This window comes from Manis javanica, chromosome 4, assembly GCF_040802235.1.
Source record: "Manis javanica isolate MJ-LG chromosome 4, MJ_LKY, whole genome shotgun sequence".
Taxonomy (NCBI): Eukaryota; Metazoa; Chordata; class Mammalia; order Pholidota; family Manidae; genus Manis; species Manis javanica.
In genome coordinates this window covers 177,839,238-177,852,481 of record NC_133159.1, presented here as the reverse complement: position 1 = coordinate 177,852,481, position 13,244 = coordinate 177,839,238, and the positions used below count along the sequence as shown (strand labels likewise).

The window sequence follows — 13,244 nt, the reverse complement described above, 5'->3', positions numbered from 1 at the left end:
TCCACATAGTGCACGAGCCCTTTGGTGTGAGCAGAAGTGGGTGAGGCTATGGGTTACAGGAACCACCAGTGAGCCTCCCTGAGTTGGCCAACTCAAGGAGAAGGCAACCAAGCGCCTAGGTCCAAGGCACCACAGACACAGGGACCCAGGGTACTGGGGCCACTCACCCTGAAAGCTTTCCACAGCCTGCCTGTTCATGTCCTCATCACTGAGGCAGATGAGTGATTCCTGGATGGGTGCCTGTGGCCAGAGAGGCTGGGCTGTGGTTTGATCCTTGGGGCCAGAGGGTGGGTCCACTGGCCTGACTCCTGCCCACCTGGTCCCCTTACCTTGGTGTACTGCACCAGGCTGGCCACGGACTTCCCCTTAGCACCTCCACCTTTGTGGTCCAGCCTGAGAGGGCAGAGAGGGGACGGCTCTGCTTGCTGGGTTCCTGCCCCCATCCCAGGCTGTGTAGGGAGGGTGCTGAGAGCACTAGCCTGGTGGCTCTGAGCAGGGGGTGCACTTCAGGAAGACTGAGGATAAGCAGGTGTAGGGGTGAGCCCAGGGCACTCACTTCTGGGGCTTCCGGAAGTATCTCAGGGCAAATTCCTGCATGGTATAGTTCTGGGAGTCCATGGACAGAGAGACGTAGGCCACAGAGTGGGGCATGCTGCTGGCCTCTGACTTATCACTGAGTGCCTGACTCCAGGGGCGTCTGGGGCGCTGGGAGCACAGAAGACCTAGAGCCACTCGAGTGCCTGCTGGCCTGTCCAGAGGCCCCGCCAGCCCCAGCCCCAGCCCTGCCCAGCCTGAGAGGAGCAGCTGCAGTGAGCACACCACCAGGAGCCAGGGGAGTCAAAGAGCCTTTTATTGAGCATCCGCTAGGTGGTGCTGCACTGACATGGGCGGGACGTGCCGCCAGCCCCTGTCCACAGGGAGCTCGCAGTCTTGCTGGGGAGACAAGGCAAGAAATGGAGAGAAGCAGAGGGGCAGCACCAGGCCAAGTGCTGCCCACCAGGTGGCAGGGTGGCCCCTAGTCAATCTGGGGCAACCAAGCCCTTTCCTTCTTGACTTCTAGTTAGGCCTCGCCTCTGCGGCTCCCGTCTTCCTCACCTCCGATGCCCTGTCCCACTCTCCGTGCTGCTGCTGAGCCCTGTGCCGGGCACTCCTCTGCTCTGGCGTGAAGGAGAAGTCTGGAGCAGCAGCTGGCTGCACTATGTCGGCAGGAAAGAGTCCGGAGCGGCCCCCGACGGAGCCAAACTGCCAGCCTAAAAGGCATTCAAAGATGGCGCCTCACTACCTGGCTGCTCTGCCACTCAGAGGCTCTGCCATGCGCTGCCATCCTCCCTGCCGGCCCCTGGGGATACCTGGCTCCAGAGTGGCCACTGGCAATAGCTTGATGAGGTCCCCACGGTGGAAGCTGAGGAGGCTGCGGTCATCAGTGATGTAGCTTCGCAGGGCAAGGACGTAGCCAGAGTCCTGCAGGCAGGCAGGTGAGGAGGGAGGGAGCGGCTGGCCTGGGCCCCGCCTCCCGCCTGCCTCACCGGCCCTCCCCCATTGGCTTCCTCTCCACCCGGCACCCAGAGATCCAGGGACCCAGCCTGAACCCCCAGCCCCACCCCAGCAGCTTGAAGGTGTCAGGCTGGCAGCTCTAAGACCAGTCAAACCAGACAGGGCACAGAGCAGCATCGGCGGAGGCCCCGCCCGGCCCACACTTGCCTTCCTGAGCTCGCCCAGGAACAGCTCCACCATGGCCTTGATGGCAGTGGCCCGGGCCGTGTGCAGCACCAGCTGCTCACTCTTCAGGGACAGCGCCAGGGCAGAGCTGCCCAGGCACTCCACGCCCAGCACCTCAGCAAAGCTGTGCACAGGGAGGGGCATGAGCCAGAGGCCCTCTTCACCCCCCGCACGCTGCACCCCCCAGCCCACGCTCACCTGTAGGAGCAGAGAGTCTTCAGCTGGTCTGGGTACAAGCCAGAACCTTGGGTCACCTTGAGCAGCCTCAGCCCCCGGTGGGACACGCCCAGCAGCTGGACATCGCTGCCACTCTCACCCTGCCCAGAAGGTAGGTGGCACGTGCTCCTGGGTCCCCACCACCTGCTCAGGGCCAGTGCTGCCCTTCATCCTTCCGCAGGGGCCAACCCACGCCGCAGCTCTCTCCCTGCTGCAGTGTGTCCTGGGATCCTGCCCGGGGTGCTGACATCCCAGCCCCATCCCCAGACTCACTGACCAAGACAGGGAAGATGCGGGAGAAGTAATTGGCCCAGTTGTCCCGAGCGGCCACCACGATGCGCTTCTTGACATTGTCCTCCGTGGTGCTGAGTGAGTCCAGGCTCACCTCCAGGTCTCCTGAGGGCAGGAACGGCCCCAGACTGTCCCCAGGCTCCCTCATGATAACCCCAGAGTTCGCTCTCTCCCTCCGGGCAGACCCAGCACTCCAGCTCCCTGACCTCACGGCCCCCAGGTCCATACCCAGCAGCTCTTTCATTCTGCGCCGCTCATTCTGGGAGACCCGGATGCAGGACGCAGCAAAAGTGTCCCTCAAGATCTGGGGGCAGAGCCAGGTGGTCACCGCCAGGTCCCAAGGCCAGAGCGCACCATGCAGGCAGCCACACATGGAGGAAAAGCTGTGATGCCCCGTGGGCACAGGTGGAGCAGGGAGGGATGTGGTGCTTCCAAGCCCAGGGCCATGTCGCCCTGGAGCCCCCACCTGCCACCCTGACTGCCTGCACTAGTTGGGCTACTGTCCCTTGGTCAGCGGAGGGAAGCTTCCTGGGAGCAACAGAACCTGGAGGAGGAGAGGAAGCTGCTGCAGAATTGGGGCGGGGGAGGAGGCACAGCCCTGGAAGCACCCAGAGGTGGCAAAGGAGCAAGCATGGGCACCTGCTGCGTGCCAGGGCCTGCGCTGGGACTGTCCACGCTTCATTTTGAATCCTCATTACAGGCCAATAATAGCCCTTAATCTTTTTTTTTTTTCATGAATAAGATCAGCTGTCTTTTTTATTTGTGTGTTTGTTTAATATATCTTCCCTTCGATAAACATGCTGGGTTTTCTTTCAAGACATTTTTTTAGAGCAGTTTAGAGTTCATAGCAAAATTGAGGGGATGGCACAGAAATGGTAATGGCCCTTCCTCTTAGGGGTATTGTGAGTACTGAATAAATGAAGGCAGGACTTGAAACCTGGCAAGCGCCCCACAGGTGCGGCTATCGCTATGCCCGTTGCACCGGTGGAAACCTGGCCCGGGGAGCGGGCAGCCTGTGCTTGCCGCAGTGGGCCAGGCTCTCACCTGCTCACAGATGAGCCTGAGGCAGTAGGGGTGGCTGAAGTTCTCCCGGGGGTAAAACACCTACAGAAGAGCATGGGAAAGTGAGAACAGGCAGGACGGCCCTGCCCAGCACCTGGCCCACCTGCCTCCGGGCCCCGACGGGAACCCCGCCTGAGGGGATGGGCAGTGGGGAGGCAGCCCCAGTGTTTGAGTGCGCCAAGGAGAGGCTGAGGTCCCAGCTCAGAGAGGCCAGGCTGCGGCCCAGTGTTCATGCCCACCTCCTTGCGGAGGAACAACCTCCAGGGTGCACTGGCATAGGAGAAGCACACACTGCCAGAGGGCACGAGCAGCTGGGTGGGGATGCCCTGGTCCCCCATGGGCTCCATCAAGCCTAGAAGAGGGAGGAGGCAGAGAACAGCAGGCGAGGAGCTGCCAGATGATGAGGCGACATAGTCCCATGTCCTGCCTCTGCTTCTGGTTCTCAAACTCCCTGCTGCCCCTGACAGGTATGGGGCCCCCTGACTGTGTCAGCAGAGCCACCACATTCCTCTCAGAGCTGCCAGGCATCAAGGACATCACCCAATATGTGACAGTCCCTCAGGCCCTGCCCTGGACAGGAATGTAGAAGCCGGGGCCCCTTGCTCACGGCTCCGAAGGCCGGATGCCCAGCAGCTGTCCTCAGCCCGGAGCACCGAGAAGCTGTTGGGAATCCTGCCCCTGCCCCACCGAAGCCCACCGCACAGGGATGTGGGGTTCCTTACCTCGGTGCTCAGCTGAAGGGCTCCCTGGATCCCCGGGCAGAGGCAGTGGGGGTGCTGGTGGAGGTGGGGGGGCCTGGGCAGTGGGTGGGGACTGGCCAAACAGCTCTTGAAGGGGCCCCTGCTTCTCCTTGATGGAGCTGGAGAGCCCGGGCTGTGCTGGGGCCTTGGGCCGACGGGCCACAGCCGGTGGGGGCCCCTTGCCTGGGCTGGGGGGCAGTGTCTGGGGAGGCACACAGAACACACACGGCAGTGTCTAGGGGCAAGGCCAGGTCTACCCCAGAGAGCCTTGGCCTTCCAAGCAGAGCAGCCCTGCCTTGGCTGGGATGGGGCCTCACCGAAGGGGACGAGAGGGCACCATTGATCCCCAGCTTCGCCAGAGCCTCGTCCTTAGGGTTGTTCATCTTTATGAAAGTTTTGGGGGGCCTCCTGAGAGAAGAGGAGCCTCATGAGTCCACAGGGCGGTTCCCTGGGGAGCAGGCCACCCGGCTACCCCCTGGCGCCCACCTGGATGGCTGCACGGGCACAGGCACGGGGCCGGGGCGGCTCTGGTACATGCGGATGATGTTGCGGATCTCCCTGCTGGGCTCAGCCCGCTGGGGCACAGGGTTCGAGCTGGGCACCGCTGCCCTGCCCTGGGACGGCTTGCCGCCACCGCCAGGCCCGGCCTCCCAGGACGGCTCAGCCTCGGCCTCCTTTGGGGCAGCTTTGGCCCCGCCTGGTGTCGGTGGCTTCCTCACAACCGGGGGAGGAGGAGGGGACGGCACTGACCAGGAGGACAGGAAACGTGAGACCCTGTGCAGAAACGCGGGGCCTGGCCTCCCCCATCGCCCCACCACCTGCTCTCGGTTCCTCCCCATGCTCCCCTTGCTCCTCCTCCTGGGGGATCTGCACTTTGGCTGGAGGCTTCACCATCTTCACCTTGATCTGCTGCTGCCCTGTAAGAGCCCCAGATGGCCATGTTACCCTCCACCTGGCCTGCCCACTGGGGCTCCTGGACAGGCCACACTGACCCAGGGGAGCACAGTAGACCTGCCCCACCATCCCCTGGCCAAGCCAGGTGGTGGCCAAGTTTGTTCAAGGGCCTGCCACCCCAAGCACCCTCACCCATCTTCTGGAAATAGTCCTGTTTCTCCTGGAAGCTCTTGGGCCGCCAGGGCTTGGCTTCAGCCTCCTGTGAGGTCTCCTGTTGGCAGGAAGGGGAAGTGAAGGAGCAGGCCTACCGGCCAAGATACCATACTCACAGCCAGCCCCGCCATCTCTGGGCCTGAGGCCCGGCAGCAACCTTCCGCGCCTTCCAGCCCCTTGGCCCCGCATCTCCCATCCCTGGGCCTGCCATCTGCCTAGCCCCGACTCCTCACCCCCAGGCAGTCACCCACCAATTCCAGCTCATGCTCTGGCTCCTTCTGGGGAGCCAGGGGCTTCTTGGGTTTGGGGGTGATAGGTGCGGGTGAGGTCGGGGAGGCAGCCCCAGGGGCCTGAGCCTGGCGCTGGCGCTGCTGTGTCTGCTGCTCCAGGGACAGGGTCATGGCCTGGGTGGTCATCTGCTGGGCCTGAGGGAAGTGGGGCGGTGGGCCAGGTAAGAGCTGGCCTGGCCCCACCCCACACCTGACCCCACCAGGCAATCCGAGGGCCCTGTGCAGAATCTGTGCCCACTCTCACCAAGATCAGTGCCTGCTGGTTGATGAAGCTCTGCTGCTGGACCGCCAGCTGCCTTGCATCCACACTGGGAAACAGGGGCTGTGGCTGTGGCTGTGGTGGCACCACCATGGCTGTGAGTGTGGCAGACGGACAGGGCAGGTGAGCACCACGGTCAAGCTTGCACGCAGCCCTCTGCCCACTGTGCCCTCTGACCCCTGGCAAGAGCCTCTCTCCTCCAGTCCTTGTCTGAGAAGGGATCGGGTGCCTCTGGCCCAGCCGCACCTGGCATGGCAGGGACTGCGCCCATGGCTGGCATCATGGGCACGGGGGCAGGCATCACGGCCGGCTGGTATCCAGGCATCTGCATCATCCCTGGGTATACTGAGGGAACAAAGCCCTCTCAGGTCGGTCCCTACCTGGGCCCACAGACCACCTCCCTCCAGCCGCAGGCAGAGAAGAGTATGGGCCACCAGGGTGCCCACTGGGGCTCTGACCCCAGCCACCTGGGGGGTCCCAGGCCGTGCCTGCTATGCTGCTAGGCCGGGAGACCCTGGATGGGTGCTGGGCCCTGCACTCACCCATGGGGTAGCTGCCTTGCTGCATGGGCCCAATGGCGCCTCCTCCCTTCATGCGGCTACTCAGAGCCCAGCCTTGTTCCAGATCCTGAAGGGACAAAAGCCATATGTCACAGGGCCACAGCTAGAGCCCTGGGGAAGAGGAAAGGGCAGCAGAGGCCCCAGGGGAGCAGGGACGGGGCAGGATGGGGGATGTGCAGGACACTCACGCTGAGGCCCGGGGAGAGGACTGGCTCGAAGAGGTGGTCCAGGAAGCCGTCCAGGCTCCCTGAGGTGCGGGACTCACCTTTGGGGCCAGAAGAGGGTTACTATCGCCTTCTTAGGCATAGGGCTTCCTGCACCCCCATTCCCAGCATCCTGTCTATCTCCGTGTGCCCACTTCCTGCCTTACCTGTGAGGCTCCTGCTGGGCAGTGGTGGGGCTGGACCTGGAGGAGGACCTGGGGGCAGCAAGGGGGCCTGGACACCAGGGGCAGGGGGGATGTTCTCGGCTCTGCAGGAGACAGTGGCCCAGCTAAGGGGGTACCTTGGCAGGGCGTGGTGCCCAGGCCGAGGCGAGGTGTAGAAGCTGCTGTGGGGATTGGCCCCATGAGGTTGGAGGAGGCTTACAACAGGACAGGGGTGCTGGGGAGGCACCTACAAGCCATGGGGAGCGATGGGATAGCTGTGGGGACCGACCAGGTCTCCCAGGTCCTCAGTCTGGCCGATCAGGTCCAGCACAAAGTCGCAGCCAGCCAAGTCCTGCCAGGAGTCCCCGGAGTGCAGTGACACCGACCAGCCGCGGGGGGGCACCTCCAGGCCTCTGAGCGTGATGGGGCGAGCCAAAGGGGAGCGGTCAGCCAGGCAGACGACCACCCAAAGGGGCGAGGCCTGAGGAAGCCGTCGGGGAGGGGGCTGCGGAGGGCGACGGGAAGCCGGCAAGGGTGCCGGTTTCACCTGGACGGGTCTCTGGTATCTGCAATTCTCATCCTTCTACTCTGTCGGCTGATGAGCTCACTTTCTATCAGCTATGTAATTAGGGGATAGGAATGATCTCTGCGCTTGCTCACATCTTGAGGGCGCGGTCTGGACCCTGACTACCTCTTCCCGCACCTTGCTGCCACCTGGCCCCTGGGGGAGCAGCCTCTGGCCCTGCCCTGCAGGAGCAGCTGCAGGGGGCGCTTGGCAAGAGGAGGAAGACATAGGAGGACAGGAAAGCGGCCCGCACTGGCCACCCCCCCACCGCCCAGTCCCCCACACCTGCTTTGCAGAATCCACCCGGCAAGTTGCTCCCCTGTGGTCCAGGACTCCACCTCAGCTGAGTAGCACTCCTCTGCAAAGTCAAGGGGTCGGGGGCAAGGGTGAGGGGCAGTAGGGCCCACCCTGAGAAAGGTCTGTCCCCATGGGGTCCCAGAGGCAGGACAGAAGGGAGATCAGCATTCTCAAGGTTGTACAGCAGGAGGGCTAAGGCAGGAAGTGGGTCCAGAAAGGGCTTGGGGCAGGACCGGTTCCACTATAGGCTTGCGGAGGCCTAGGCAGGAGGCGTGCATCACCACTGAATGTGAAGACATCTAGCGCCATGCGGCCCCGTCGCCGTCCAGCTGTCCACTCGAGCTGGGTGGGTGGGTGGGCCCGTGCGGTCCCGGGAGCCAGCCGTGTCTGCTCCAAGGCCCCCAGTAGCTTGTGCTGGCACAGCGCTGCCATGCCACTGGGGGCCTGGTCAGACACAAATCTGTGGGGACAGCACAGGGCTGGTATAGGGGCAAGAGGCCTGCTGACTCCCCCAGCCAGGCCCCCCACACCTGGCCCCTTACTTGAGTAGAGGCTTCTGCAGGGTGGGCATTGGGGGGAAGGTGCTGAGCAGGATGGCCATGAGGGCCCAGCCACGCTGGCTCTGCTGCTCGTCTGGGTTGTGCCAGAGCTGGGCCGCGAGCTGGCTGAAGAGCTCGTCCCGCAGCCCTGGCCGGCGCTGCCCTTGCCGCACCAGGTATTCGGCCAGGGTCTGCTCCTGCCAGGAGGGCAGGGCCCCATCCCCCAGGAGCCTCAGCATCTGCAGACACACACCAGGACAGTTGGCCTGCCAGTGCCCTTTAATGACACAACTTCAATGGCAGGGCAATGCCACAGGTGTAACTAAGGGGCGGCATCATGTGTCATCATGTATCCAACACCAGACAGAGACATTTAGGTTCAGCAGAGGTTTTCCGAGCCATGCAACCACACCCTCTGTGACAGGGTGGCTGAAGAGAGGGGAACAGACACAGCAGGACTTGCAGGCTTCCCTGTGCCCAGCCAGTACCGGGGGCCAGGGGCCAGCCCTTGCATGGACCACCCTGTCCCCTCCTCCATGTGTCACTCACCACCTTGTTGATATCCAATGCATGCTGAGGGTTCTCACCATCCAGTCGGGTCAGGGGCTTGGCCAGCAGCTGCCCGGGGCTAGGTAGGGATGGCTCCTGCAGGGAAGGAGGGTTACAGCACTGAGCAGGGGCTGGTCTGTGCTGACCTGCTGGAGGTCCAGGGGAGCATGGGGCCACGCAGTCTCAGAGAGGGAAAGAAGCTGGTGAGGAAAACAATCTTCAAAACACATCTTAACTGCTCCTTATGATTAGAAAATTGGTGTCCATGCATGCAGAAAACGCGGAAAAAGATGGCAAATGAAAACCACCACTAACCTTCTACCACTAGACATACCACATCAGCATTTAGCCTCTTTCTAGTCCCTTTCTGCACTGAGATACATACATCACCACCCACTGTTGTTTTTAATAAAATTGGGAGCCTTCTCTAAATGCAAAACTATCACAAAACTAAGGCATTTTGCATCCTGCTTTTGTGTCCAACACTGCAGCCTGGACAGTTGGCCTTGTCATTACACTTTAATGACACAACTTCAATGGCAGGGCAATGCCACAGGTGTAACTAAGGTGCGGCATCATGTGTCATCATGTATCCAACACCAGACAGAGACATTTAGGTTCAGCAGAGGTTTTCCGAGCAATGCAGCCACACCCTCTGTGACAGGGTGGCAGAAGAGAGAGGAACAGACACAGCTTCTGTCTGGCAGGGGCTAACATCTGGGGCACTGTAGGGTTCAAGCAGGAAGAGCCGAAGCCCACCTGAAAGCTGATGGAGACGAAGCTGGAGAAGGGGAACTGGTCAGTGTCCGGCGGGAGAGTCAGGTTGGGCCGGACAGGCACTTGCGGGGGCATGGACTCCGTGATGTTCTGGACCAGGGTGTGCTGACGGCCTGCGGACAGTGCCGAGTGGCAGCCGGGAGACACCCAGGTAAGGCACTGGCTCTGGTGGCACCTCCACCCCTTATCATCATCTCCACCCTCGATGCAGAGGGACCTGGGCAGTGAGCTCGGGGGGCTCAGAGCACCAGAGGGGAGGGATGACAGGGACAGACCCACTGCACAGTAAAAAGACTGGGAAAGGGGCCACGGCAAGAGGGACACCTGTCAAGACTCACCCTCTGCTGTCTTCAGCATGAGGGCCAGCTCAGCCGGGACCTCCAAACGCCCCAGCTCCTGGCAGAGAGTGATTGACAGGTACTAAGGGAGGGGCACAGAGATGGGGTCCCTCCTCACCCCAGACTGTAAACTTCCCCTCCAGAGACCAAGGATTCTGATTCTGGACACCCAAATGAACAGGGCCCAGGAGCCCTCAGAGGGAAGCCAAGGGCACCCCAGGCCTCTCCCCAGGGACACAGTGGATGCCCTGGAGACAGAACCCATGGCAGTATCCTGAGAGCCCATGCTGCCCCTCAAACCATGCAGGTTTGGCAGGTCCCAACCCAGAGGACACCCTCCAGCTTGCTGGCCACCTACCATGCTCGGCACTTCCTCGGAGGCCCCACTGCTGTGCCAGCCACGCCAATGCCCAATCTGTTGGGAGAAACACAGAAAGAGCTGATGCCTGGTGAGGGGTCACCAGGAGCCCCCTCGTGGCTCCTCCCGGGCTCAGCAGTTCAGCTGCCCGCTCCCGCGCCCGGGGCCCAGCAGCAGCCGAGGAACAAGCACAGACCCGAAGGGGCAAGTTGCCTGCCCTCAGCCCTCCAGAGCCCGCACCAGCCTTAGCGCTCTGGGCGTCTGCCCGTCTGCCAGGGTACCAGGAAGAGGGCAGGAAGAAGGGAAGGAATGATCCTAAGGGACAAAGTCCAGCCAGGGAGGAGCCAACGAGGGGAGCAGTATGTGGGCACCGACCTTTGAGCTGCTTTATGGCCCTCCAATGGGAGTCATCAGGGAGGAGAAAAGAGACGGTGGACCCCAAGGGAGGGCTGGAGGGGATGAGAAGGCACCCCAGGCAGACAGGAGGGGAGGCCCTGGGAATGGGCAGGGATAAAGGAAGGCAATGACCTCCTGGAGGCCCCAGTCTGCCCTGGTCAGGCAGAGAGAAGTGGGAAGAGCCCAACCAGCAACGATCTCCCGGGGCCTTGGTCCTTGTGCAGTTGGGCTCGGAGGGTGGACACTGTCAGGACTTGGCAACTTGGCCACTAAGGCTGCCTGGCTTCTACCCGGAGCTGCCCATGCAGCAGCCCCACCCAAACGCTTCACCTGCCGTCTCTGCCGCCTCCAGAGCACGGGCCGGGCGGCCAGCAGAATGGTGCTCAGCTGTCCCAGAGCTGCCCTCCGCCGGAGGTACCGCTTCCTGGAAGCGGGAAAGGGGGTGACGAGGAGTCCAAACAAGTCCTCCAAGCCAAGCCATGAATGTAAAAACTGCACTAATGCAGCCCTCCAGTACTTAAAAGAAGCACTGGGGAAAGGACAGGACACTTTGAAAGAACATGCAAATCAATAATCTGTTTAGCAGAGGGGTCGGGCACATTATTGGAATAGGGTCGGGCATATTATTAGAAGCAGCACTTCCACAAATGAAAAACGGCATCACTGGAAATTTAATGAGAGATTGTGGTGGAGATAACATCTTTGAGAATTTTCCATATGTCAGAAAGACGAGACTTTTCAGTGAGGGAGTCCTGAGCAGTAGCCATTTAAAATAAATGTAGAGCTTTTATGCATCAACGGACACTATCAAAAGAGTGGAAATACAACCCAGAGAATGGGAGACCATTTGCAAATAACACATTTGGTAAGGGTTTAATATTCAGGATACATAAAGAACTCCTACAACTCAAACATGACTACAAAAAGTTTGTAATTAAAAAGCAAGCAGATGACTAGAATGGGTATTTCTCCAAAAGAAATACTTCCCCCAAAAAGATACGTAAGTGGTGAACAAATACATAAAAGATGCTCTATTCAACATCATCAGTCATTAGAGAAATGCAAATCAAAACCACAATGAGATGCCACTTCACCCCCACTAGGATTACTATAATTCAAAAAGTGGAAAATGACAAGTATTGGCAAGGATGTAGAGAAACTGGAGCCTTCATACATGCTGGGACTGTAAAACGGTGTGGCTGCTCTGGGAAACCGTCTGAGGCTACTCCTCAAAAAGACAAACCTTGATTTACCATATGAACAGCGATTCCACTCTTAGATATAAAAGACCCAAATGAATTGAAAGCAGAGACTGGAACAGCTACTTGTACATTTATGTCCCTAGCGGCCTGCTTCACAAAATCCAAAAGGTGGAAACAATCCAAATGTGCATTGACAGATGAGTGGATAAACGAAATGTGATGTATCCATACAATGGAACATCATTCAGGCATAAAAAAATGAAGTTGCGACACACATTACAATAGGGTCGAGCCTTGAAAACACTACGCTTAGGGCAATAAGTCAGACTTAAGAGGAAATGGTTTTTGAGTCCACTTATGAAATATGTGGAGCAGGCAGGTTCATAGAGACAGCAAGTAGACTGGAGAGAGCCGGGGGTGGGAGGGAGGGGAGGGTGGGCAACTGTAACGGGCATGGAGATCCTGGTGGTGGGGAAAGCATTCTGGAGGCAGGTGGTGGCGAAGGGGGCCCCCTCTCTGGAGGCTTCTCTGTTGTCTATAGCTGTCACTTTGCTCTCGGCACTTTAATCATCACCTTTGGGGTGCTTGGCAGCTGGTTACAGTCTACACCCAACTTCCCAGCTAGCCTGGGAGCCCCATGTCTGGCCTAGGGGAGATGGAGAAGCCCAACCAACAGCTGGTGGGTGAATGAGCAGACATGCTGTGAGGTGAGGAGGGGAGGGACCAGGAGTACCCAGACCCCAGACTGTAAAAGTCTGGCCGAAAAGAGGCTGGAGAGAGAGCCAGGGCCTCGTCAACCTGATGCATGCTTTTAAAAAGTCCCTCTTGATGCAGAGTGGAGAACAGACTAGGAAAGAAAACACTCAAAGAAAGAGGCAAGCCCACAGGTTTGGGCAGCCTTGGCAGGTAACGAGCATCTTGGGATTGGGGGTCTCCAGGCAGACTGCGCAGGTAAAGGCAAGACGTGGTCAAGAAGAGTCCAGTGCTGATGGATGGCACTGGGGCAGGCAGACCTGCCCCTCCACCTCGAGGAGGCCCACATTCTCACCCGACCCCTGCAGACCTGGCCTGGAGTCCACGCACTTGAGCCTGCATGCGGGGCAGGAGGCGGAGGCGCTGGTGGGAGATGCAGGCACGGAGGCTGCGGTGCAGGGTGAGCAGGGCCTGGGAGCACTGCTGTGCCCAGTGCCGCTCCAGCCACTGCCAGCCCAGCTCCTGCAGCAGGACCTGGGGGCAGAGGCGTGGGCCAGAGGCAGGCCAGGCATGGGTGCCAGGGGGCAGAGGCCTACCCTGCTCTTCTCCTGGGGCCTCGCATCCTCTCTTCGAGCCAGACAATCTATTCTTTTGGGGTTCCCAGGGCACCTGCCACCCCAGCCCCGCTCCATTTCTGCACCACCCAGAAGGACCACGAAATCCTAAGCTTGTTCTAGAATGCTCCTCTCCCTTTCCAGCCATGCCTGCCTCTCTCCACACACCCACCTGGGTGGCTCCAAGGTGACAGAGGGGCGACTCAGCCCCCAGCACCTGGTTCAGGATGGCACCACACCTCTCCCGGTCCGAGAGCTTTCCCTGTCCCTGTGTCCCCAAGGCCCGGAACCTGCCCCCAGGACAG

At 60.3% G+C, this 13,244-nt stretch overlaps 1 protein-coding gene across 9 annotated transcripts in view; it reads right to left on the bottom strand.

Annotated features, from left to right (window-relative positions):
* Positions 1 to 13,244, bottom strand: part of MYO15B (myosin XVB) — a 31,321-nt gene that overhangs the window by 4,204 nt on the left and 13,873 nt on the right. For 6 of the 9 annotated variants that reach the window (XM_073235919.1, XM_073235920.1, XM_073235922.1 and 3 more), the window contains 33 exons: positions 13,112 to 13,229; positions 12,696 to 12,859; positions 10,761 to 10,854; positions 10,035 to 10,091; positions 9,677 to 9,734; positions 9,321 to 9,451; positions 8,562 to 8,657; positions 8,016 to 8,251; positions 7,755 to 7,933; positions 7,462 to 7,534; positions 6,863 to 7,024; positions 6,615 to 6,715; positions 6,433 to 6,509; positions 6,227 to 6,311; positions 5,931 to 6,029; positions 5,670 to 5,779; positions 5,387 to 5,560; positions 5,115 to 5,193; positions 4,847 to 4,945; positions 4,515 to 4,773; positions 4,346 to 4,436; positions 4,011 to 4,230; positions 3,528 to 3,640; positions 3,271 to 3,330; positions 2,455 to 2,530; positions 2,213 to 2,331; positions 1,918 to 2,036; positions 1,702 to 1,843; positions 1,350 to 1,461; positions 1,096 to 1,250; positions 557 to 705; positions 330 to 393; positions 168 to 240 (listed from right to left, as the gene is read on the bottom strand). In XM_073235919.1, the coding sequence (XP_073092020.1) occupies positions 168 to 240; positions 330 to 393; positions 557 to 705; positions 1,096 to 1,250; positions 1,350 to 1,461; positions 1,702 to 1,843; positions 1,918 to 2,036; positions 2,213 to 2,331; positions 2,455 to 2,530; positions 3,271 to 3,330; positions 3,528 to 3,640; positions 4,011 to 4,230; positions 4,346 to 4,436; positions 4,515 to 4,773; positions 4,847 to 4,945; positions 5,115 to 5,193; positions 5,387 to 5,560; positions 5,670 to 5,779; positions 5,931 to 6,029; positions 6,227 to 6,311; positions 6,433 to 6,509; positions 6,615 to 6,715; positions 6,863 to 7,024; positions 7,462 to 7,534; positions 7,755 to 7,933; positions 8,016 to 8,251; positions 8,562 to 8,657; positions 9,321 to 9,451; positions 9,677 to 9,734; positions 10,035 to 10,091; positions 10,761 to 10,854; positions 12,696 to 12,859; positions 13,112 to 13,229 (3,944 nt within the window). The other 3 variants (XR_012130873.1, XM_073235926.1, XM_073235925.1) reach the window with 3 other exon arrangements.